This window comes from Aythya fuligula, chromosome 27, assembly GCF_009819795.1.
Source record: "Aythya fuligula isolate bAytFul2 chromosome 27, bAytFul2.pri, whole genome shotgun sequence".
Taxonomy (NCBI): Eukaryota; Metazoa; Chordata; class Aves; order Anseriformes; family Anatidae; genus Aythya; species Aythya fuligula.
In genome coordinates, this window is record NC_045585.1 from 2,658,453 (window position 1) to 2,683,092 (window position 24,640).

Here is a 24,640-nt window from a genome sequence, read left to right on the forward strand (position 1 = left end):
TGAATAAGAGCGAAGTCACGCTGAGGTTCGAATCCCACGTAAGCTTTGGCAAAGACCGTCCAAGGGCGCGACTGCAAGCCTGGGTGGCGAAATTTGCAGTGGGACTGGAGCTCGGCTCCTTCAGCCGAGTGTTGCCATTTACTCCTGAAGCCTGGCTCGAGGTTTTTCCTTTATAGCCTGATAACTTTCATTTTCATGCATTTGTTATAGAGGAAAATTTCATCCAAGTATTTGGGTGGACCCCCCTTTAGGAAACACTTCAAACCCTGGGTTTTCCTGGTTGTTGAGTTTCATCAATCAGGCTTTTAATTAAAAAGAAGGGCATCTCCATCCTTCCTTTGGTCATAATGAAATTGCGTAGCGGGGACGCCCCGTGAGTACGGTGGGGTTTTTCTTTTTTTTTTTCTTTTTTTTTTCCCTCCAGGTTCCCCCGCCTCCCCCTTCCAGCGTTGCTCAATGTATTCCAAGCAGAGGAGGTCAAAAACACTGGTGCATATGCAAGAGCCAAACAAATAGCCCTTCTGATAGGGTTGGGTGACATGTGTCAACCCCTGTCATCCAGGAACAAGAGAGGCAATGTGCCCAGACAAAGGAGAGGGTGGAATCTCAACACACTGGCAAACCTGACCCACACGCAAGGGCTTTGTGCAGCAGATGCCGCCTCTTATTGTTTCCTGACTCTCTCCCCACCACCCCTGACAACAGCCACTGCCGCTGGCATTCCACCCTGACATCTGTTCAGCTTTATTGATGCTCTCCTGGAGGAATTCCCAGTGTAAACAGGGAATTCTCTACGGGAACCCCATGTTGTAAAAGGGATGAGCTGCATAATGCAAAGATTTAACCACTATTTAAAGGTGTGACACTTGATTGAAAGTGACTTGATTTTTTTTTTCCCTCCCCCACTCCCCAACCACCCTTAACTGTATTTGGCACAAACTGTCTGGGTTGGACTCTTTTTTTTTTTTTTTTTTTTTTCTTTTTGGTAGGATTTCTCCTCCTCCCTTTCCTTTCTCCCCCTCCTCCCTTCTTTTGTTTTCACGAAGCGGAATTGTCAGGAAGAATGAAAACTAGGAAATGGAGCACACCAAAAATGGAAAACAAAGCAAAAACTAGAGAGAGAATAAAAAAAAGTGGGAAAGGTAGGAAAGAAAACCCAGGTTTATATGCAGCGGAGTGTAGTGACTCCTGTAAAAGCTGTCGGAGCCCACTCTAAGGGCTGTCAGCAGGCATCTCGGAGGTCTTTGTACCTCCTGGAGCCAGGATTCCTTCTGGGGGGCTGAAAATTGGGACAGCGCGTTCAACATCTACAGCAATAGGCAGAGAGATGACCCACTGAGCCAAAATTTCTTATTCACATGCCTTTTCTCTTACTATTTCTATAAAAAAAAAAATAAATCTGTCCCCATCCCACATGCTGCTTTATGAGGGCTTGCAAGCTACCCCTGTGAGAACGCAGATCTGCTCCCGTAGAAAATATTCAGCCGAGTTTTGGCACCAAAAGCCTTGATCCAAAATCCATAGCAGCTGATGAGAATCAGTCCATTGATTTGAATTGGCTTTGGGGCAGGATATTAGATGCTGAAGTGGCCAAAATAGCATGAGGACTGGGAATTGCTGTGTGTTCTTGCCATCTAGGGACCGCTATGAAGAGACTAGATCTGGCATTATTTTGACTCCCTGATTTGTTTAAATAAATATGTGAAAATAAACATGGATACTTGAAATGCAAACAGTAGGCTGTCTGCTAACCAGATCAACCAAAAATATACAGAAAACGATGTACTACAAAAGTCCTGCAGACTTTTAGCAGGATACAACCTAATATTATTTGTTGAAATTGCTCTCTAAAGCCAACATGTCTGGTTCTGGAGGTACAGCTGAGGTTCTCCCATGCGCACAAGCACATGCTTATATAAATTAGCTATTCTGGCCTATAAACCCTCATTCTGTGTTAAAATTCCTTCTGTGTTCTTTATTCTATGTAAAATTATGTTAGGTATAAATGGTTGTGTTAGCGGATAAAATAAAGCAATAAGAACATCCCCCAAAATAGAGAAGAACAGTAAAAGAGACACCGAGCCAACCGTAAAAATCACATAAAGGAAATAAACTGATATAAATGTGTAAGAGGAACAAGTGCGACATTGCAGGGAAATCTCCCAATTTGGAAAACGTTACGCTTAAAATCAGTTCGGGGTCAGACTGTGGCTGGGAGAATCCTACATAGTTATTTTGGTTCTAAGTGTGATATAATGACCCAGGCTAGAGGTTTTATTAGGTTTATTGCATCACTAGGATGAATAAAGTGATTGCAAATTCACAGCGAACACTCGTAGTCGGCATTGGGTTAGGTGTAATGAAACTTCTGTGGGAGCTGGTACAGGGGAAGGTCTTACTGAAATGATAATTTGAAGTTTCATTGGACAGTCTGTAGGATTTCGGAGTTAGGTCTGGTTTTATTCTATAATTCAATTGGATTTTTTATTTTTTATTTTTTAATATTTCTAAACTATGGATAGCATCTGTTTTTTTTTTTTTTTAATAAGTTTTACAGGATTTTGGGCTCATAGGGTTTTTTGGCTAAATTGCATTAATGTCTTTTGGACTTCTTGAGAAGGGGAATCAATTTCAAAGCCTGTTTAAAAGAAAAAACAAAAACAAAAACAAAAAACAAACAAGCAGCATCCCCCCTATAAAGCCAACTGCCAACAGAGCATCTTCTCTGCCAGTGAAGCTGACAAGGAATGAGAGGCCTCGGCAGCCTGTGTCGAACCGAGCTGTTAGCGTTGCAGGAGGCAGAGCTCCCAGGCAGTCAAAGCAGAAGGATAGGGCCCTCGGAGGTTATTCTGAGACTAAACAGAGGATTGGAGGCAAAGAGATGAGAGACTCCTAATGAAGTTGCAGAGAGGTGGATTTGCCGGTGTTGGTAGGAGTGTCTCTAATTAGAATGTCTTATTTTTCCCCTCACGTCTGCTTTTCCCTTGCCCCTGGTAGCTGAAAAATACCGACTACAAATACCGAAGCGTTGATGGATGGCCAAAGTCGCGGCCAAATCCCACTTTGCTTCCTGTACAGCTTAAACTAAAACACAAAGAGAAGTTGCTACCAGAATTCTCAACAGCAGTCAATCAAGAGCAAATTTACAATAGAAATCCAGCTTCCCCTAGGAGCAAATCACTTAAAGATTTAAAGACATAAACAAATATCCTGCAAGATCTGTTTGAAGCACAAAGTGAGCACAGTTGCATCAGAACACGCCTCGTGACGGTGCTCCGAAGTGCAGCTTTTCTTCCCCTACTGTGTGTATCTGTTTGGAGGAGGTATTTATTTTCTTAAAAGTTAGCAAACATTCTGTGTATTTGTCGTAATGTGAGAAGAGTGGCAGGAATAATATATAAGTGGATGTGGTTATGCACTTCATACATACATATGTGTGTGGGGGGAATATATATCTATATATAGTATAGATATAGTGTGTATATAGTATAGATATAGTATAGATATAGTGTATATATAGTATAATATATAGTATACTATATAGGTATAGTATATATATAGTGTATATATGTATATTTATGGTATATTTGCGTGTGTGTGCACAAATATATTTGCATCCAGGTCAAATAACAGCTGTTATTACTAAGTTCAGCTTTTATTATCAATTTGTCTGTAGATTCAAGCACTGTTTAAAAAAAAAGAGAGAAAAAAAAAAAGTCCACATCTGAGCTTTTTCCTAATCAGTTCCCTCATTTTGCTAATATTCTAACGACTGTCAATTTACTTCAGTGGTGCCATTTGCAGAATTTTCCAATTAGCAGGAAACCTGTTCCACCTTCTCCCATAATTACAAGGGACTCGCTTCAGATCAGCTGTGGCCAGACAGCATATGATGTACTTGCCAAAATCTGTGCACTGTGGGTTTTTGTGTGTGTGGATTTTTTTTTTTAACCTTTGCATGAGCTGGCACAGACTTTACGTCTCTGTTTGTAGGCAGGGAGCTCCCTCAGTAGTGGCATGTGTCAAAATATCCCAATAATTTCTAATAAACACACCACAGTGAGAACACAAATAGGAGCCTCTCTGCGTTTTGATGGGGCTGCTGTGACGGATGTTCAGCGCCTCGTACCTCTCTGAAGCTGTGTGTATGGCTCTGGAAATCGGGGAAATACTCAGGACCTGCTGGCTTCTCCTTGATATCGATGATTTTATTCGAGAAGCATCCATTTGGCCACTTTTTATCACCTTTATCCTTCAGTACCCGTGCCAAGCAGCACAGCGAGGACAACATCGTTCTGCTGCTCTCTGCTATTACCCAGGCTGATCAAAAAGCAATCAGCCCCTTTTTGGGAGCTGCTTAGCCAGCTGATATTGCAGCCGTAACAATGGAGCAGCAATAACTATTATTGTTACATGAAAAGAAAATATATTTAATAATAAGCTCATTGATTTTTAACAGCATCTCTGTGTTGCCTAATTGATGGGAAGTTGTATGTTTGTGTAGCCAACGGGGGTTATGAATTAAATATGGTCGTCATTCCTTGAGGGATGCATGTCAATGCAAGAAAGATGGAGGATCTACATTTCCCCCAAGCTAAACAATCCCCTTGTAACAGACATAGGAAAGCCTGGAATAGGAGGAAGGGGGGAAAGGGAATAAAAAGCATCCATCACTGTTTATTAAGTGCTGCTACTTGAAGGTAAAAAGGGTATTGAACTGTTTTTAAATTGGAAGGAATGTAGCTAGACAAAACATTGATGGTAATATTAGGTTGGTGACAAATTTTATTCTTTTGTCCACATTTATTACAGTAGCAATTTGAAGTGATTTATTCCCCTTACCCCTCTAAGCCCCTCGCTATACATACACACGCACGCAGACGCACAAACCCAGTGTCTGGAGTAATAAAATGAGCTTTTCTGGTACCAGCCACAAAAATACGGGCAGAAAGCATCTGGAATGCTGGACTGTAAACTTAAGGCGCTGCAGAGGCCAGTGCTCAGCACCTGCAGAAAATTAGGCTGTTGTGAAGGTGTCTCAGCTTGGGCACCGGCTGCAGAGCCACCAGGCTCACTGCAGCCCTGCCTGCGCTGGGATGCAAAAAGAACCACTGGAAATCCAGCAACTTCGTTTGTCTTTGTCCCTGAGGTGCCCTGATGGCAGTAGTTTTGGAAGGAGCCTTTGGCATCTGAGTTATGGGGTCGCAAGTGTGCTGAGCTCTGCTGAAGCCTGACGTCCCCAGGGCTGGAGGCGACGAAGCTCTGAGCAGCCACAAGTGGCTCGGTGCCTGCGTGAGCAATCTCTGCTTGCTGGCCCATGCGCGTATAGTCCTGTGGTGCGTGCCCTAAATAACAACCCATGTGTTATCGGCGATATATAACCAGGGGGGTTCTCCAACCTGGCTGGTGTTTCCCTTTAGGCCATCAGCTCGGCTTCCAGTGAACTAAATGGTTGTTACTTGTCCCTTTTCAAGTGCCTTTTGCCCAAGTTTGGTCTCCCTGTTGTAAGGTCGCCTGCTGTCTGTCAAGGTTGGCTGGATGAATCGTGGCAAGGCCAGGTGAATCCGTGGGCAGAAGTTATATGGCCACAAAAGCGCACAGGAAGGCATAGATGTCTGGTGGGGCTTGGCTCAGAGGACTGCTGGACCACACCGGGCTGGGGAGTTGCTGAACTGCCCTTTGGTTTTTAGGAGGTTAACAGATCCTTTGATCTCCAGCATGATCAAACAAAGTGCTCAAAGAAAAACCTCCAAATCATAAATGCCAACTTATTTTCTTCTAAGTGCTACTGTTTATTGGCTGGATCTCTTGTTTTCCTGTGATTAATAGGGAATAACGTTATGCAGAGCAAAAAGTCCCGAACTTGGTCAGCTCAGCTTGCCTGATACAATGGTTTTCAGGTCACGGTGAGCCAAAGCACGGCAGGGAACGGTAGAGGAAAAGCCTTTTAGAAAAACAATTTCACTTTTTTCAAAGTTTTGTCATTTTCTAAGCTGAAGTAAAAACATTGCCAAAAATAATAGCTGTGCTATTATTCTTGCTCAGGTGCTCAGGAATATGAGCTTACTCATCAAGTTAAAAAATGAGCAGGTTTTTTTTTTTTTTTTTTTTTTTTTTTTTTTATTAGAAAGAAACTGTGTTGTGTAAGAGACACTTACTTTTACCCTAGTATTTTACTTCCTAATAGATAAGTAAAAGTAATTACATAGGACAGATGAAATGGTTTCTAATGCTTCACTCCTAGAATTAGAGTGAATGTTTTCCTAAACCATCCTGTAAATTAAAGTGGTCTAATTAAGCAACAAAAGATATTGTTGATGTTCACTTTATTATTGCTAAAAGAACACAGAATTTAGACTTGAAACTGTTTTAATCTTTATTTATTTAATTAATTTTTATTTTTAACTATTTTTTAACTATTTTTGGAAGGGAGGGAGGAAAGAAAAGGGGGAATAGAGAAGGGAAGGATCTGTTACTAGAGGAACTGATGGATCTTATAAAGATCTCCGAGTGTCCTGGCAGAGATCAGAGTTTCTGCCTTGACATTCCTTGGTTTGATGATTCTTTATGAGTGTGATTAGTAGATTTAAACCCCATGAGCTTCAAAGCTATGGCACATCTTTTTAGCATGTATATTAAGATGTGCAAGTCTTCTAGGCGGTCTCTACAGTACATGCTGATCTTCTAGGAAGAGATGCAGCAACATTTTCCTACTAGATCCTCAAGAAAATGCATTTTTTTTTTTTCAAAATTAATATCTGTGAACTAAGCCACTTAAATTTTGGCATTAAACTTAATCTGGGGCTGTAGGAATTCAGACAGCAAATGGTGCCATAATTGTTTTATTAAACCAATGATGTAAAGTTACACATACAGGCCTTTTATGAAGCATATGCAGGCAATGGAAAACAAATCAGAATGGTTTATCAAGTGCTACCCAACCTCACAGCATTCATCAGAGATGTAATTGCACATCTACACATGAAGAAACTTTACAGACTTGATTTTCTGAGTGGACAGGAACATCTTTGGAAATCTGGTCCTTTAGGGAACACTTCTCTCCTGCTGGCTTCATGTAAAGGAGGGATTTGGAGCCCAGTGGCAATACCTCCTGTAACAGAGTTGTTCTGTAGACATTTCGGTAGCTATTCCTTAACAGCTCCAAAGGAGCCGTTGCAAGGGATCACAAAATGATCTGTGGCCATTAAGATAATTTTGTCTATTGAGGGAAAACACAGTTCTGCTGTGGATTTGGGGAGGGAATGGACAGTAGCTGACTTCCAGGGAACAAGTCTTTACCTGGTTCGAGTTATTGTAACTAACGACTTCTGTGTCAGGTTACGTAGCTGGGATATGGCTGCAAGTATTTAAACAATTTCAGTGAAAATGAGAAATCCTGGTGAGTTCAGTGATCGCAAGGCTGGTCACCCTCCACGATCACATCGGTGTCATTTAAGAAAAGATTTTAAAAAATCAATGTAAGGAAACTACTGCAAACCTGCACATAATCCTACTTCCATCTAAACTGATTCGATTTCATAGAACTTAATGCTGATTATTTCAGAGGTTCGGGTGAAAACAGAGCAGGAGTTTAACAGTGGAGACAAAAATTAGGACAGCTGAAGGGTCAAGCTGCAAATTCACAGCACTTTTAGTAGAGCCCAGGTATCCTGAGAGTGAAGATTGCACTGTCAGTCTCAAAACCTTAAATCAAATAAGATAACGTAAATAAATCCTATTTGTGTTAAACTTCTGCACCAACTGCAGTATTTCATTTGGGAGCTTCAGAAATCACACTTGTTAAATGAGCTTAGTGATCAAGTTTAAAAAGAAGGGGGGGGGGGGGAATGGAAATTCCTTTTCTTTTTGTTTGTTTGTTTGTTTGTTTGCTTTGTTTTTCTTGTGCATCTAAATCAAACCACGTGAAGAAATTAAGCCCTGAGAAGGGAAAAGCTCACAATACTCTTTTCATTGCAAGTTCTGTGCAGTTTGTGCTCAGCCTTGCTCAGCAGTCCTGCGTCGACACGTAATGCTTTCCACCGAGCTGCATGCCTTCCTTCCTGTAACCTGTCCTGACATTGCAGGGACCGACTCCTCAGTCTGATGTCTCATCGTACAAGCTCTTTCTAATGACAGTGCTACTCCCATTAGCCTCCCTTGATGTCTATTTACCAGAGCAGCTTTTCAATTATTTAAAATGCAAACATCTGGATTAAATAAATGAAGAAAGCATTCAGCAAATGTTGCACTCTAAAACTTTTCTCCAGGAATTATGACTGCAGTAGAACCTGAGAAGGAAAAAAATCAGAATCCACTGCATGCATCATCTTAGCACACCGGGGACATGGGCAGGAAGTCCGAAAGTTGGGATCTGCCAAGAGACTTTTTTCAGTAGAGAGCACATTGTGATGATGCATGTGGAACGATACCCTGTTATTTAAAGGCTCAAAACAGGAATATTTTCCAAGCACGAAGCCAACTGTAGGCTTACAATCTATGCTCTGCATGTATGTGAGTATGCCTGCAGTTGGGAGGATATAAGGCATGAAATACATATGCAGAAAAATATGTCGTGTGCCTCCAAGAGATAATACGGTTTGGATTCACTCCCTGAGAAGCCTTTCAAAGTCAGCAATATGGTTTTGTGTCCAGCTTTAACACTGCCAGACTCTTACAAGAGCCCCATCCCTGGCTTCTGCAGTACCTACTCACACATCGCGTCGAGTCTGTCCCTGTGATCTCTGCAGCTCAGGGGAGAAGCTCAGAATTGGAAGTGAATGAGGAGGACAGATCTCAGCTGCCACAGCTGGAAACATCTGGAGCCCTCGCACAGGCTCATTAGCCCAGGCAGAAAGCAGGGCATTGCAGAAGGCTTCCCTTGATGAGCTTCAAAACAAGCACGAACAACTCGATGCATGAGTGACCACTTCAGCAGGGCGCAGGAAGCTAGGGGTTACCCTTCATAACGCGTTAATCGTGGGCTTGAGTTGTGTGACCCACAGCTGGGGGCAGGACAGAAAGTTTGGCCAGTTGAGGCTGGTCCCAACCTGTCCACATTTGGCACCTTCCTGCAGCTTTTTTTTTTTTTTTTTTTGGATTTGGTGCAAGTCCCAGGCCTCGTTTGGCTTCCACGGGTGGGAGGTCAGGAGCTGAAATTACTGAGCAGTAATTAGGACCTCTCCCAGCAGCTCCAGGAGTGTGTTTGCTCCAGCCAGAGGCTAAGACTGCATAGCTGATGGCGAAGCTCTGTAACAACCTTGTGGATACACACAGAGATCTGCTGCAGTGATCGAGGGAGATGAGCACTACGACCTGCATCACAAATTGTGGGCACCATCACGGAGCTCGAGGAATCGCCCAGTCACCAGAGGGGTGCCTCGAAGGAGGCCACGGCCCAAACCATCTGAACACGCGCACCCATTCGAGTGAGCGGCACATCTTGCATTGTCTAAAGCGAGGTGGGAATAGGTATTACATATACACACTAAAATGAAACCAATCTCATGCTTCAGGGTGTAAATTGATCACTGGAAAGGTCAGGAAGCAATTTTCCTCTCCTGTTAACATCACTGCACAGTCAACTTGGGGTTCGTGTGTATGCGTGGGAGAGGGAGAGGGATGGAGTGGAGAGAAGCAATTTCTCCTGTAGCATAAAGTATTTGCCAGAGGCAAAATAACTTGCTGCTGCCATGAGTTTATAGCAAACTGATTGCCCAAGTGTTTGAATTTTACCTTATCTTTATTTCTGAGTGCCCAATCTAAAGCAGTCTGGCTTTCATGACACATTTCATGGAAACCCAGCTTTTTTTTTTCTTTCTTTTTTTTTTTTTTCTGAATCCTGACATTGTGGACGCTACGAGCAGTTGCATAAAGTGGCTCCTCAAGCATGCAACGTGTGCTTTGAGCTGCTGGGGAGGCATGGATGTACAGGCACCAAAATTGTGTGCTGGTGTTTCGATCCATTCAATTCCAGAGATTTTTTTTTTTCTTTTCACTGCACCCTCCTGTGAAGGTCCTTGAAAAGGCCCACAAACTGTGGGTAATTCTTCAAATCAAACTGCTGCCTCGTTGGAGGCTCAGCCATCACCAATTAACAGAGTTACCCTAGTACTCTCCTCTGAGTTCCTACCCTAAAATGCTGCTGCTTTTTTGGCCTCTGGCACCTATGTGCTACATCAAAGGGTACTGAAAAGGTTAATTAAATTTGGAGGTGAGTTAGCAGAGATGAATGAAATGTTTGCAGTGAAAGGTGGAATTACTGTAAATGTATTAATTTATTTACTGCACACTAGAAATTTTATATTCCACGCCACTACAGGACTGTGCACTATTTTCCCATGGCAAACTAGTTGGTTTCTGAGGACATGCTAAAACGCAGAAAAAGGTGGGTTTCAGAGTCCAGAATTTTTCTCTGTAAAGCAAAATTTTCTCTACACGGTGGAAGCCCTGGTCATCAGAAACCTTCTGAAAGATGTGGATGCTGACATACGGGTTTGGCACTATACTATGGCTGCAAAATGTCTTAGAAATTTCTTACTCTGACAAAACAAGAATAGCTTGAAAGGAAAACAGAATTTCAGTGACTTGCTCATGTACCCTGCTCTGTGGCTCTGGAGACACAGCTTCTATTTCTGCCGCAGCCCTGTGACCTATATATCTTTGGGCCAATTCATCCATGGTCTAAAATGAGGGGCAGGCAGAAATGAGGAGGGAAAAATATAGACCCAGTCCTGTATGTTTTAGTTTCATTCATTACATTGTCTATGTCTGCTGAGCTGGGATATGGGAAGATAAGAAATAGAAGAATGCAACAGAAAGATGTTTTCTGTTTCTATTTCTCATTTCTTTCTTCCTTAGCTTCCCTTGTCACTTGGCGATATGCTCAGTGGCCATTAGGAAAACAAAGTGTACTGGGGCTGCCCTAAATGAACAAAGCACAGAAAGCACGGAAGCTCTTCTCTGTCTGGAGTCCTTTACTCCAGGGTAATCTGCCACAATGAGCATGTCTCATGGCATCGCTATGCTTCTGGAGCAGCTGGGATTCCAGGTCTGCAATGCTTCTACAGTTTTAATTTCTAGATGTTGTTTCTTCTCCTAAATACCTTTGTTATACCTGTGCCAAGCACTTATCTTTTCTGATAAGATTTACAGTGAGTTAAAGAAGAGCAGGGTACTTTGCTATCTTCCTTGGGAAAAAAAAAATGTTAAAGAAAAAAAAAAAGTGTTTTCCCATTGACTGCCCAGTAGGAAATACTAGAAAGCGGCTTTGTTGGCACACAGTGCCAAGAACCTGTCCTGTGTGAGCTGGGTCCCTTGTAAGTTTGCTATTTATATATGGGCATGCACAACCCCAGTCAATTTAAAAGATATATTTATATGAACAAGGGCACTTGTCCAAATTAAAAAAAAAAAAAAAAAAGAGATTCCAGGCAGAAGTGGCTGGCAAGTATTTTATATTTATCATTTGCTGTAGACAAGACACTTGCAAGCTTTAAGTGGTTCAGGAATCTCTTAGTATAGGAATTCTTTTTATTTTTTTTCTTCTTGCTACCTTTCTTTGGGTCAAATCATGAGATTTTGCTTTAGATTTTGCCTACTCACAAGGGGAGGAGAAACCCAGTGAAGCTGGTGAGCGCTGCATTTAGGAAAGGTTAAATGAAGACTGAGCGGGGATGTTAGGGCTGCAATACATATCAGGATAATGTACATAAATACAGTGATTATCACAAGGTTACAAACAATGCATTTAAGTGTATAAATATAATACACTTGTGTGACTGCTTGCATTCTGCTTTGCAAAATACCCCATGACATTTTGGGATGCTCTTTGACTCTGCTTGGTTATTGCTGGGTGAGATCTCGGGACATGTTTCAGGTGGAGGGGCTGCCTCGTGCATCAGGAGCGGGCTCCCTGCATGAGGGGCTGTAACACTGCACATTGTAAAAAACATATTGGCGTGCACGTTTCTCTGAATCCGAGCTCTTCAACATTAAAGCAAGCCCCTTCATTTTAATCATTACGGAACGAGTCCAGTGCTAATAGCACTTAATTGTTTCACTAGAATGATCTCCGTTGGTTTTGGCAGCTGAAATGAAAACAATTCCAAATACCATCAAAGGAGCTCATCCACACACAGCATGTACAGGGAGTGTTTTGATATACAACGGTGCGTTAATATCGTAACATCTCCTAATACTACATACGGTTCTGTAATCCTTCTCTGTCTCGGGCTATGATCTTGGAAGGTCCGATGGGTAAAAGCAAAAGGAATAAAATAGGCAGGGAAAATCTCGGTCCGTGCCCCTGAAAATAATGTGCCGTCGTCGGTCTCTTGGTTCAGCCCTACACCTATATTAATCCTGACTTTCTTGAAGCTTGCCCGCTAGTTTAAATTTGTATGCGACATCAAACATACCTTTTCACATATGTTCTTTCCAGATTTTTTTTAACAGTTACTTAGCAGTTTATAGAAGGAAGTGAATGATCTCATCAAGCTGCTTAGAAATTAAAAAAAAATCTGTGCTTATTAATTATGCAGGATTAGTCTAATTATAATTCAGCAAATTAATTAGCGACAGAAGGTGTTCTGAAACATTGGAGTACATTTGCATGTTAAATGGAGAGGCTAGTCTGTAATATATGTAAATTTATGCATGGCTTCATAGTTTAATTTAAAAATTTGCAGCTGCATATGGTATGGGAGCAGGTGAAAAGTCAGTTTTAGTTTAATGATGCTAACAAACATTGGATGCTGTCCTGTCTTAGGGAAGGAATGCTCTGAACGCACCCCTCTCTGCCAATCTATAAATCTGTCATAGGAATATAATGTTACACCGGTGTTCCCACTCAAGGTCAGCTGTGACTAGACCCAGAAGTACGACGGGTGCGAGCCTCAGAGAAGGGAGGAGACAAATGAGCGTGGAAGCAACTTGCCTGGATGTAAATTTGCCTCTTTAGCAAATGAATGTGTGTTTTGTGTGTTTTTTTTTTTTTTTTTTCTTTTTTTTTTTTTCTCCATACAAAACCAGTTGAGGGACAAGCAATGCTCCTGACTTCGTAAGCGAGGGAGAGCTCTCGGCTGAGTGCTACCCACTGTGGCAGGTGGAAAAGAGGTGCCTAACCTTGGGGCTGTCACTGACACTCCCATCCCCGCAGCTCCTGGCCTCTGGGAGCTGCAGGAAAGCTGTGATCAGGTCCTACACCAACCGCAGGGTGGGCAGTGTATGTGCTGGCCTCTGCTGTCTAGCAGGAAGAGTAAAAGGCAGCAGCCCAGGCAGCAGCAAAAAGCCACTGGTGTCACTGGTGCTGGCTGTGCACCTAGTATGGCTCAGGACACGGGCACTTTGGGAGGATGGGACGAGAGAATCCAAGAGTCAAAAGATAAAGCCACCATAGGGTTGTGTGGGCATGGAAAAAACGAGTGGGGATCAGGCTCTTTGCTTGCGTAATGCCTCAGCATGTCTCTCCTGGGGTCCATGATATCTGCAAAGTAGAGCAGAGTTAACTTTGCACCTGCGAGAGCATCAGGGCAAGGCGCTGCCAGCGGCTGGATGGATGCAGCCGGTGCTGTGAGCATCATCAGGGCAGTGTCCATCGGAGAGCCCAGCACCGAGCCACGTGCGTACCGCTGAGACTGGCCTGGGTAATGAGGAAGAACTCAGCCCTTCTTTCAAAACCCTGCTGAGGGTTAGACTCTGAGGCAAGGGCCTTTATGAGATTTTTGTCACAACGGAAAAGGCTCAGTGGAGTTGTAGCCGTGGGCTTGCAGGAATGGTGCGTGGTTCTTGGCTGGAAGAGCAGCTCGATGTGCGATTGGGGGTACATCGCTTGATTTTTAGGTGCCTTGACTTCCTTATCAGTGAAACGAGCTAGAAGCCTTTCTTTCCTCGTGTCCTTTGTGTATCTCATCTCCAATAACAATTTCACAATGTGACTGCGCGATGCTTAGCACAGTTGGAGCCCGCAGATCCTGTAATAAAGCAGGGAATAGTATCTGAGCGCCCCTTTCAACAGCCCGTCAGCCCCGTCCTCTATTACCTCCCTGCCTATTGACTCTTGATTACGCTCTGGTATTTGGTTGTGTGCCAAATGGCATGAATAATATGGATCCTACAGCATAAACAAGCTTCTCGCCATTGTCTCCTAAGTTACTGGAAAGTTTTGGTGTGAGAGGAAGAAGGAAAACCCAAAGGGAAAGGGAAACTGCTCGGATTGCAAAGAGTCCTCCAAAGGCTTTCTGGAGAACAATTGCAATTACAAACACGCTGTTAGTGTTGTGTTTCATTTTCAATTCGAACCCATAGAGTTCAATTATTATTTTCATTAATGGTGTCAGGTTTTCATCAGAGTGCACAAACAAGGAGGTTTTCCTTGGAGATTTTTTTTTTCCTAGCGAGTGTGGCCGTGCCAAATAACTGCGTTCAGCACTGAGAAATGCCTGGCTATATAACCAGCAGTGAACTCTCCTCCAACCCTTGTTTCTTGAAAATGGGATCACTTTGCAAGACAGAATAGGCATTTACCAAACGAGCAGGAACTGCAGTCATGGAGGTGTATGCCTGCTGCCACAGAGATGAAAATTGTGCAGAAGGTGGAAAATGTACAGAATATAAATATCAACTTTACTGACATGTTTGGGGTCTGGATGACATATTGCAGGCTTGCATTCAGACACTATTAGTTTGGAAAGAAAGCTCTTGGAAAAAAAAGCCACTGGGTATAGGGCAGGGAGCAGTAGGATGTCCTAGGTTGCAGGTAGACGGTTTATTTGAAGAGGAATAGATCTGGGGCTAAGGCATGGGACTGGGAGTGGGACATGAATTCCAGTCCAACCTTTGCTGAGGACCTAAGGGGCTGTGTTCATCCTTGACCCACCCGAAATATAGGATATCAGCACTTCCATCCTGTATCTTAACACAGAGCATTACTCACCCAAGTGTCATCGGGACCTCTTGGCACCACAAGCAAATTGTAATTAGAAGCAGTTTTAAGATGGGTGCTGCCATCCCATAATTTTAAGGTAGACTTTTAAGGCAGGCTGATCTGTCGGCCTGCCTTACCTGAACCTCTGATCCTTCTATGCTGCTCTCGCACCCATCTCCTGTGTCTGCTCCTCTGAGCTTGGTGTTGCAAGGGACTGGAGACCTACACAGCAGGCAGCGTCAGCTTCAGGTCTCAATATTTGACACAATAAAGGTCCCACATCAAAACTTAAAGCCCAAAATCTAAATTGGAGTCATTGACTGTGGGTGAAAGAACGTGGTATGTCACACCGTAGGTGCTGCTGAATTACATCGGACCATTTGAGCTGGAAAACAGAGTTGTTTGGGTATCTAAAATCATCTGATGTTTCCAATTTGTTTGGGGGATACAAAGTCTTGTGGCATTTTAAAATCCTTTTGGAGCTTTTCTTCTTTTTTTCAAATGAAAGCACTAATTCCACCTGTTCTCTATTACACTTATCTGATCTGCATGTCTTCATATGCTTTGCATTGCAAGCATCTTGGAAGGAGCATTCTGCTATTGATTGATTAAATACTAATTTAATAATAACGATGGGCCAAAACTGAAAACTTCTGATCTAGACTTTTTGCAGTGCAAACGATTTTTACTCCTACAGATTTTGGTCCAAACCACCTTGATTTAATAATACAAATACAAATACCCCAAAGCCTCACATCTTGAAGCCAGCTTCACTTTGGCCATTACAATGCTTCCAACATCAGCGCGGTTCCTCCTGATCCGTGCTCCTTAAACCCCCGCAGAAGCTGACCCTACCTTGGCAGGCTTCTATTTCCGAGCTGGACAAGAACTGCAGAGCACAGGGAAACCTTCCCGTACAGAGGGTTGGGATCGGTGCCTTGAAGCTGCAGGATGGTTGGGGAGGTGAGGTGAGGAGAAAGATGTGATGGTAACATATGGGGCTGCATGGAGCAGAACAGGAAAATAAGAAGACCCATGGACATCTCTGAGGAGGGGACTCCAAAGCCTCATTTAGGTCATGTCCCCTAGGTTGGCATAGACCTATGCTTTTTACTCTCTTCTTTACCATCTTATAGCCAAGCTGTGAAGATACCAAGACTAGACAGGAGACCGAACGGGAAGCAGAGGGCAAAGAGAGGTTAGAAAAGTTGTGAGCCTTACAATAGAGCCATTAGTCTGAGGAAAAAAACAAGTGATTTGGGAAGGTGCTGTTCATTAGATGCAAGTGGGGTCACTGGTTCCTACTAGGCAAGGTTCCCTTGGTGTTTCAGTGCTCACCTCTCACACATGGCCAAGGAGCGCCGTTGTGCCATCACTCATCCTCAAACACCCCGAGCTGAAGAAATGGTGTTGGACCAAGGCATGAGGGCAGAGAACCGTTCCTCACTTTTCAGATCAAGAAACGAGGACGCTGGTGGGGCAGCAGCAGAAGGCAGGATGCCCACGTGCATGTTGTGGTACAACTGGAGCCTTTCCCCTAAAAAACAAGCGGAAAACGAACACCATCTCTCCTGGCCCAGCCTGGGGCCCCACTGCCATCCGACTCCTGCTCCCTTCTCTCGCAGAGAATCTCAGCAAAGGCTTCTGACCTACATATGTTGGTTTTCACATTTGTTCGACTGGGTTCACACTTTATGCACAGGAGTTTTGCGAAGATTAATTAGCTGCTGTTTGTGGAGTATCGTATAAATACTCTGGATTATTGTAATAACCTCAATCATTTCGCACACAGTATATGGTGTGTGTTCGCTCAGAATGCCTTCGTGCCATGCCTGATCCCACGTTGACTATAACTGCTCAAAAAGTAGGAAATTTGTTCATCAGCTCCCTAATAATACACGCTGACATAATAGAGCGGAATTACTCCAGAGATAAATATTCAGATTATAAAGAAGTCTTCTGCTGCGATATTCATTAAAATCAAGATGATGCCATCAAATAAATGCAATTAATTGAATTTTAACACCAGCCTTCAAATGTATGTGCAAAATCTGATCTGGTCCCTTTGCAAGGCAGAGATTTGCAAGCAGAGCCTGCTCCACCGCGTTGGGGCAGCGGGTAAGGTTGCTCGTCACACTTATCTCAGAGCTTGTAGTGCCAAGACACACATGGGGGAGTCAGGGGGATGATGCGAGACCCTGACCTCAGAATTTCCTCGCTTTGATGCAGCTGGAGCCAGGCCCTCCTGTCATGATAGTTCTGTGGCTCACTCTTAGCATTGTTCAGCCGGAGCAAAAACATTCGCAGGAACAACTCCCAGCTTTTTATTTCTTTTTAGTTGACTTTGTGACCTCTTAGAAGCACTTCAATTATTTAATCACGATGCCACCATATAGGGTGGCACTTTATGTTCTCATTAGGTTGCAGCATCCCAGGGCTTGCTGATACCACGATCACACCAGATAGTGGCACATCCTGGGCCACAGCACGGCTGCAGCCAGCAACCCAAACTCTGCAGCAACCCAAATGAGCCGGGACTGTCTCACTGCTTGCTTTACAAGGGATATTTTTCAGAGTGTCTCTCCAAAGGCTGCTCACAAGATCAAAACAGTTGCCTCTCTCGATCCTGTAGCTATGTTTTAGGGAAGCACACGAGGTGGCTGGGAGGTTGGTTAAGACACAGAGCCAGGAGCCAGGAGCACCAGGTCCCAGTCCCAGCTCTGCAGCAGGCCTGTGGTAGGAGCAATTCCCTCCCAGTTTCCAGGCCCTGTATCTTGCCTTACACTGGTGGTTACACCACCTGCTGCAGAGGGGGTTGTGAGGCAGAATTAATTGAAGTTTAAGTCCCACAGAATGGTGCAATAAAAGCGCAAAGTGTATTTTCTATTTCTGGGGCTCCACGTGGTGAGACTGAGCAGTCCCAGGTTTTGTGGCAGGGCTTTGAAAAAACATTAATGGATTATATATTTTTTTTTTAAACTATACCTTCTGTTGCATGTGGGACTGCTCTTTAGAGCCTGCCTAGTCCTGTTGAAGTCACAGAAAGATTTTTTCTGGCTCTAACAGGATTTGATTCAGGTTCTCCTCAACCAACCGAGATGGAGGAGGAATGTTCTCCAAGGTGGAGCAGCCTTTTGGATCTGGCCACAACAGCGTGGTGCAGCAGCAGCCCCTTTGGAAAAGGCTTGACAGACACAAGACCTTTCCAGGGGAATTTTTCCTGCTGCTGCCTCTGAGCCCTGTTAAGGCTCCCACGACATCACCAGGCTGGCCTGCAGTTCTGCTGGAAGGCAGCAGGGATAACACCGCCACCAGCCTCTGGACTGCAGCGAGAGAGGGGCACGTAAATGATTCATCAGCCCATCTCCCCAGCATGGTGGGAACTCCCAGTAGGAGGAGCAGTAACTTTTGAAATAGCTCCCTCGAAATCCTAGAAGAAGGAATTTATTTAAGGTGGCGATTTGGAGACCTCTGCGAGCGCATCAGTCTGTAGGTAGAGGGCTCGACCATAGGAGAGAGACAATAGGAGAAAAGAAATGTCTGCAGTATGTCTTAATTAATTTGACATCTATACATGAAGTTAATCAGGTCTTCTATAGCACTGCCAGAACTTTTAGTGGTGGTTATTCAAAAGCATTTAAGTTTTTCCCCAGTGCCCTTCAGTGTTGATGTAGGAGATGCCTGGGCCAAGCTCCTTCTGCAGTTGTCTGCTGAACCCAGAGCTGGTGCTGGCCTTGGGAAGGAACAGAGGCCAGCTAAGAACCATGAAAATAAGCTAATTTTAATTTTATTTTTGATGTATGTATAGGTTAAGGCAAAAACTGGCTAAAGTTTCTCATTTAAAAAAATTAATACAGGCCTTCTGCAACTCTCCTGTTCCCCCTAAATCAGCTTCATTTGGAGCTAAACCTTCCCATCTCTTTGCTCCCCCCAAGTAATTTTTATTCTAATGCTGCAATAAATATTAATGCCTTTCCCAGATGCAACCACTTAAAATATATATGTATATACACCGACCTACCAAATACTTGCTGGGAATGCCCAATTGCAACTAAAATTTGACGGGAAAACCTCTGAAAGGAGAGAGAGAGACCTGGATCAACCGGAGGAGAAATTCCTGAGTGTGTATTTACATAAAACTGAATCTAAATGTGGGGTGGCAGGAGGGAAGAGTCTTAGCACAGAATGCCCAGCGAGGTCCAGAGAAGCTGCACGTCTAACACAGGCAGTACACAGACACTGCCCCAATGCTCCCACACTGGGAGCCCAGCACTGCCAAAAGTGCGAGGAGGAATTACTGATGCCCAGTTCGTGATATCTTCACCGCACACAATTCCCAGCAGCTCAGGAGCTCAGCAACCCCAGAAAGCCAGGCTCCTTTAGGTTGTCTCCGGTGGGTTTCTCCGAATTGCTCCTGCCCAAATCTCCCAGCCTGCAGCCTCCAAAGCTCAGCGCGCTGCTCACGGTCGGTGAGGGCAGGGAATGCTTTCGGAGGCAGCCACCTCTTGCAGGAGCTTTGTTTTCTGTATATCTTTTAGCAGACACCCATTGGGATGAATCAGCACCGCTCTAATTACAGCCCAAGTTCATTTCCACGTATATCACTGATTCCTTTTAGCTGGGGGTCCAGACCCAAATATTCTGGGGGTGTTTGACAGAAAATAGGAATTGTGTTCCCTGCCATGCAGCGTTACAGTCTGCTCACAGATAAGTTTAAGCACATTTAGAATTTGTACCTGTGTGTGTCTGCCCTGCAGGGCTTTGTGCAGGGTGCTGCTGCGGGATCTCGGCTCGTCCCGAGGCTCCCCAGCTGACACAGCGACTTCGCTCCCCGACACCTTCCCGTGCTCCGCGCTGCGCCGCTCTTCAGCTGCTGCCGAGCCTTTTCCTGACCTGGAGGAATAGCTATACAGCAATTAAAGACATTAAAAACAACCCAAACACCTCCCTGGTTCATTTCATCTTTTGTTTTTCCTTGCAAGTCACACCAAGCCAGGAATGTTGGGGGGTTTATTGGGGTTGTTTGCAGCTCTCCAAACCAGTCCCTTCTCTGCTGGCTCACTGATTGCCAAGTACAAGTTCCCTGCCTTGGTCTGTTGTGCGCTTTGTAGGCTTTTCCCTGCCTCGCTAGATCATGGTAACAGAAGCAGTCAACGTATCTGCAAATATGTTTTGATATGTGTAAGAAGAGGGCAGGAGAACAAGGAGCGTTACCCTGAAACGCGGGGAGCCCTCTGAGCCCCCAAGGACGAGGAGCGACGGAGAGAAAAATACCAGCCTGCAGCATGCACACGCACAGCAAACGTGGTGTGGAGGTGTTCAAAGTGTCGGTGTGGGATTTAAGGAAAGAAATGCTCAACTCAACAGAAGGATGCGTGTTGTGGCAGGCATTTTATGTGACGTTACCGGGCTCGTTTTTGCGGGGTCAGCTGTAGGGAGGTTCTGGAGGGCTCTGGTTTGTTCAAGCAAGGTATAAATGGATCAGATCCTTCGCTACTCTTTGTAAGGCTGTGCGGAGAGAAATGGCACAGTGTGAGCGATGCAAAGAAAGTAGCGATAACAAGAAGCGGATTTCTGCTTTATTGCCTCGCGTTGGGGCTGGTTGGGTTGGTGGTGGTGGCAAAGCCTGGGAAATATACATCTTTCTCCTTTAAAGTTCTAATTCAAGGCATGAATGTGTGAGTTCTGAAGGGACTTAGGGACTGCGGTAAAAAATCGTTGTCATAGTAACAGAAAGGGAAATAGGCCTGGCTCACCTGGGACTTTAACTTACTGCAAAAGCGGATTTTTTTTTTTATTTTTTTTTAAGGAAAGCACTCAGCAAGAGAAATAAATAAATAAAGTGTTCTTTGTATTCTAAACCGATTCTTCAACTATTAATTTTTTCTCATATCGGCGTCTTTTTCCTTCCAAACTTATTTAAAAATCTGTTTTTTTTTTTTTTTTTTTTTTTTTTTTTTTTTTTTTTTTTATTGTTGCAGCTAAACCCATTTTGTCCTCCAAATGGCAATGCACTAGCAGAAAGGAATCACAGAAAATAATCTCATGTAGGATAAAGGACGCCAAAACATTTTCTTGCCTGCTCTGTCTGAATTCAGAAGACACGCTGGTTTTGTTTCTAATCCAACAACTGTGATTTTTCATGCAGGGCAGACTCCTTTACCTTTGCAATTCACAAATTTAATCAGGTGAATGAGGCAATAAAGGGACGAATCCTCTCGTCCCTGGATGAAAAATTTGGTGGAACAGTTTATTGAAAACTGCCTGCCTAATATTTCTAAAGTGTAAAATCCATATGCTGTAACGCGTAGTGCTGGGTAAGCCCATCAAGCATCCTGAAGATTCAATTTCTGAACATGACAAGCTAAACTTGCCAGAATAATAACGTCTAAAGACAGATCCATGTGACAAGGCAAAAATAATCGGCACGAGAACTTTGTGCAATGTTAATGGGTTTATCTGCTTGGCCAGCGTGAGCTGTCACGGCTGACTTCGATTTGTGTTTCTGTTATCCTCTCTGAAAATCTAGGTAAGATTATAATCTGGGCTCCTGGCAGTTCTGCCTCTCTGCTTTAGTTACTGAAATCTTAATAGCTGAAAACATCGTCGTGATGAAATCTCATCAGCTTCTTCTGGGAGCTCTGGTTGTCTCTGTTTTTTAATACCTTCTAAGTAGTTTCAAGGCTTATCTGCCTCGGAGTTGCCCCGTTGGTTTTTGTGTTTTTTACAATAATGTTATCCGTCTATATTGTTCCATGGAAAATCCATTCAGACAGCGAAAGAAAGACCTGGTATGCATGGAAGAGATAAAGAAAGAAACTCAAATCGTGTGTTCAAACATGCAGTGAAGGAACTGGCATAAATCGAGTAGATATGTTGATTTACATCAACTAATTGCCCATCTCAGTGTGGATTAGGCACGTCAGCTATAATTTACATGATTTTTATAAATTTGTCGTTTTTTTGTTGTTGTCAATTTTTTTTTTGTAAGTTCTCACAATCCTGGTCTCCTGATACACCGACATGTAAATCACCACGATGTGTACTTTAAGACAGAATACAACACGTTTTACTATGCTTAATAACAGTGACACGGTTCTTTATCGTTCCAGATTCTTCTTAAAATTTTTTCTCAAGTGCAATCAGAATTGTTTGAAAACAGCAGGAAACCCAAGAGATATGAGGCGGTTCCAGGTAAGGCTCAGCATTAAGCTGTCTGCTTTTTTTCTCTTTTTCTCCTTTCCTCTCTCCTACATTGTTCATAATAAATATGATGACAGTATATGATAAGCCATATCAGATATTGTTAAAGTTTTTCTCCATTTGTTGTGTTTAAACCTTTTTTCCCTCTTCTCTCTCTTTTCCCACTCTGAATCCCCAAGGGGAAGTGATGTACTGTACCAACCAGCAGTGGATATTTGATTTGACACCCTCGGGCAAAGCACTCGCACATACAGCTGCCCACAGCAGGGATCATGTTTGTGATACTTAGATGCCTCAGAATTTTTCAAAGTAGCTCTGTACGTGGTACACAAGCAGTCTCCTCATTTCCCTCCACTCCCTATCTCTTTCCATCTCTTTTGCCTTTTAACTCTTTCACGCCCTCCCTTTCAGCTTCTCTTTTTTTAAAAAAAGCCACAATAGTGATGGTCACTTTAAGATCTCACGCAGGAAAGCAACAAGACCCACGGGACAATGACCCAGCTGCTTTGCAGTAAAATCTGCCACTGGTTTCATCATAGCTGTCGCTGATGTATTGTGAATACCAGCTAATAAAAACACAGAAGGAGGTGAAGTGTGTCAGGTTAGAAGCAGCGGAGGAGAGGCAGACGCAGTCTCTCTTCTTCCATACCCTAATCCTTTAAGCAATTATGTTTAATAAGTAAGTATTTTCCCTGTAACTTGGCCCTCACAAGAAGTGAAGTGCGATGCTCGAGGCTTCTAAGTCCTGGGTGCACGGCCAGGTCTTTGTGTGGTGTGAAAAGTGTCACAGGGGAGAATCCTGTAGAGAAGTGATGCCAGAACTGACCCAGCTCGAGCAGCTGAGAGGTGGGCAGCACGGTCTCAAGGCAGGGGCACGAGATTGCAAGTCACACGGGTAGGCTGTCATTCCCTTGCTTTCAGCCTGTACAGCCACCTCTCCAAATGGGGCTGCTCACCTCTGCAAAACTTCAGGGGGTGGATTCAGGAAAGGTTTTGGGAAAGCACACGCACACTTGGCCAGCCAGGGCCTTTGAAATCTGCTGATGAAATGGGTAAAAGGTGTTCCTGCTTGTTACCATTATTATTGCACCTTCGTTGCACCGTGCTACCAAGAGGATTTTACCCTACTGGGGGATGTATGATTTTCCTGTAGACCCATAAGACTTGTCAGGGGTCATCCCAACATTCCGACATCCTTAGCTTTGGCGATTCATGTTTCATTACCTGGGTGTTTGCCTCAGTTTCCTCATTTACCAAAGAAGCAAAAACTCCAGAGGAGTTTACAGAAGTGCTTAAAACTTTCCACAAAACAGGTTTCCACAGACAATTGATTTTGTTCTATACTCTTACTAGAAATGAAAGATTCGCAAGAATCTTTTTTATGAAAAAAAAAAAATCTTGCAGGAGAAATCCAGTAAAATGAAAATGCAGAATAATGAAAACAAAAATCTACTCTGATCTCTGAAAGCTCCAAAAAATTTAGAGAAGTTTAGGAAAAAAAAAAAAAAAGTAAAGATTTTTTCAATTTATTTATTTATTTATTTTTACACCAGTGGTTTAAAGAGACCATAGTTACTTTTTCATTCTGTTTTTTGGAGGTGGTAAGACATCTGAAGAGAAGAGGTGGCCATTGTTAGTGAATTTGTCCTGGTTTTTATTTCACATGGCAATTTCCATAAAGAAAAAAACACCAATTAGACATCATCTGTCAAAAATGTGCACAAGGATGGGTTGGTTTGGTTTTTCTCTTCATAAACCAAACCAGCAGCTTAGCACACCCTTGGGGCTTCAGTTTGAGATTGAAGTTGAAACCTCAGAATGAATCAAGGTTAGGCAAAGGCTAGGTTTACCTTACTCTTTGTCAAAACCAAAAATGTTGACTTTGTTACAGAGTTACAAAAATGAACATTTGAAACAAATGGTAAAATGCTTGAGGTGGTGTGTGAAAGCAGGGTCTTTGTTCAGGCTTGTTCAGAACTGGACTCATCAGTTGACAAGCTTGGTTGTGGGCTACAGAGGTCAGAGCGTATGAAAAAAGATACAAAAAAGTGTTCAATTGCTGCAATCATATGCATTGGGAGTAAAACAGCCGTGTGTTCCAGTGGAAATCAGCCAGGATGACCAGTAAAGACAATAAGCAAAGATATTAAGTTGTTTTCTGTCTGCCTGGTTGTTTCTAAGGATAGAAGCACGACTTCCCTGAACGCAATGTAAGAAAGAGCATTCTTGGATGCTCCACTCTCTCTGTCTTCTGGATCCTCCTTTTTTTCCTTTTTTATTTATTTTTTTAAAATTTGAATGAATGTTTTTTTGTTTGCGTCTTGTTGAGTGTGATCTGTCAGCTACCCTTAAAGTCGTAAGCGGAAAAAAAGCGACATCACTCCAACCAGTAGTAGTGTGCTTGTACGCTGTGAACGTCTTCATTTTCACTGAAGTTGTTAGGAGTTACATCAGGCAGGGCAATTAGTGTGTAGGATTGCTTATTGGGTTTGAAGGGACAGTTGTTCATCTCAC

At 43.3% G+C, this 24,640-nt stretch overlaps 1 protein-coding gene across 2 annotated transcripts in view; it reads left to right on the forward strand.

Annotated features, from left to right (window-relative positions):
* Positions 1-24,640, forward strand: part of EBF2 (EBF transcription factor 2) — a 134,029-nt gene that overhangs the window by 74,104 nt on the left and 35,285 nt on the right. For both annotated transcript variants that reach the window (XM_032204093.1, XM_032204094.1), the window contains exon 7: positions 22,036-22,117. In XM_032204093.1, coding sequence (XP_032059984.1) covers positions 22,036-22,117 — 82 coding nt within the window. The remainder of the gene's footprint in view (positions 1-22,035; positions 22,118-24,640) is intronic.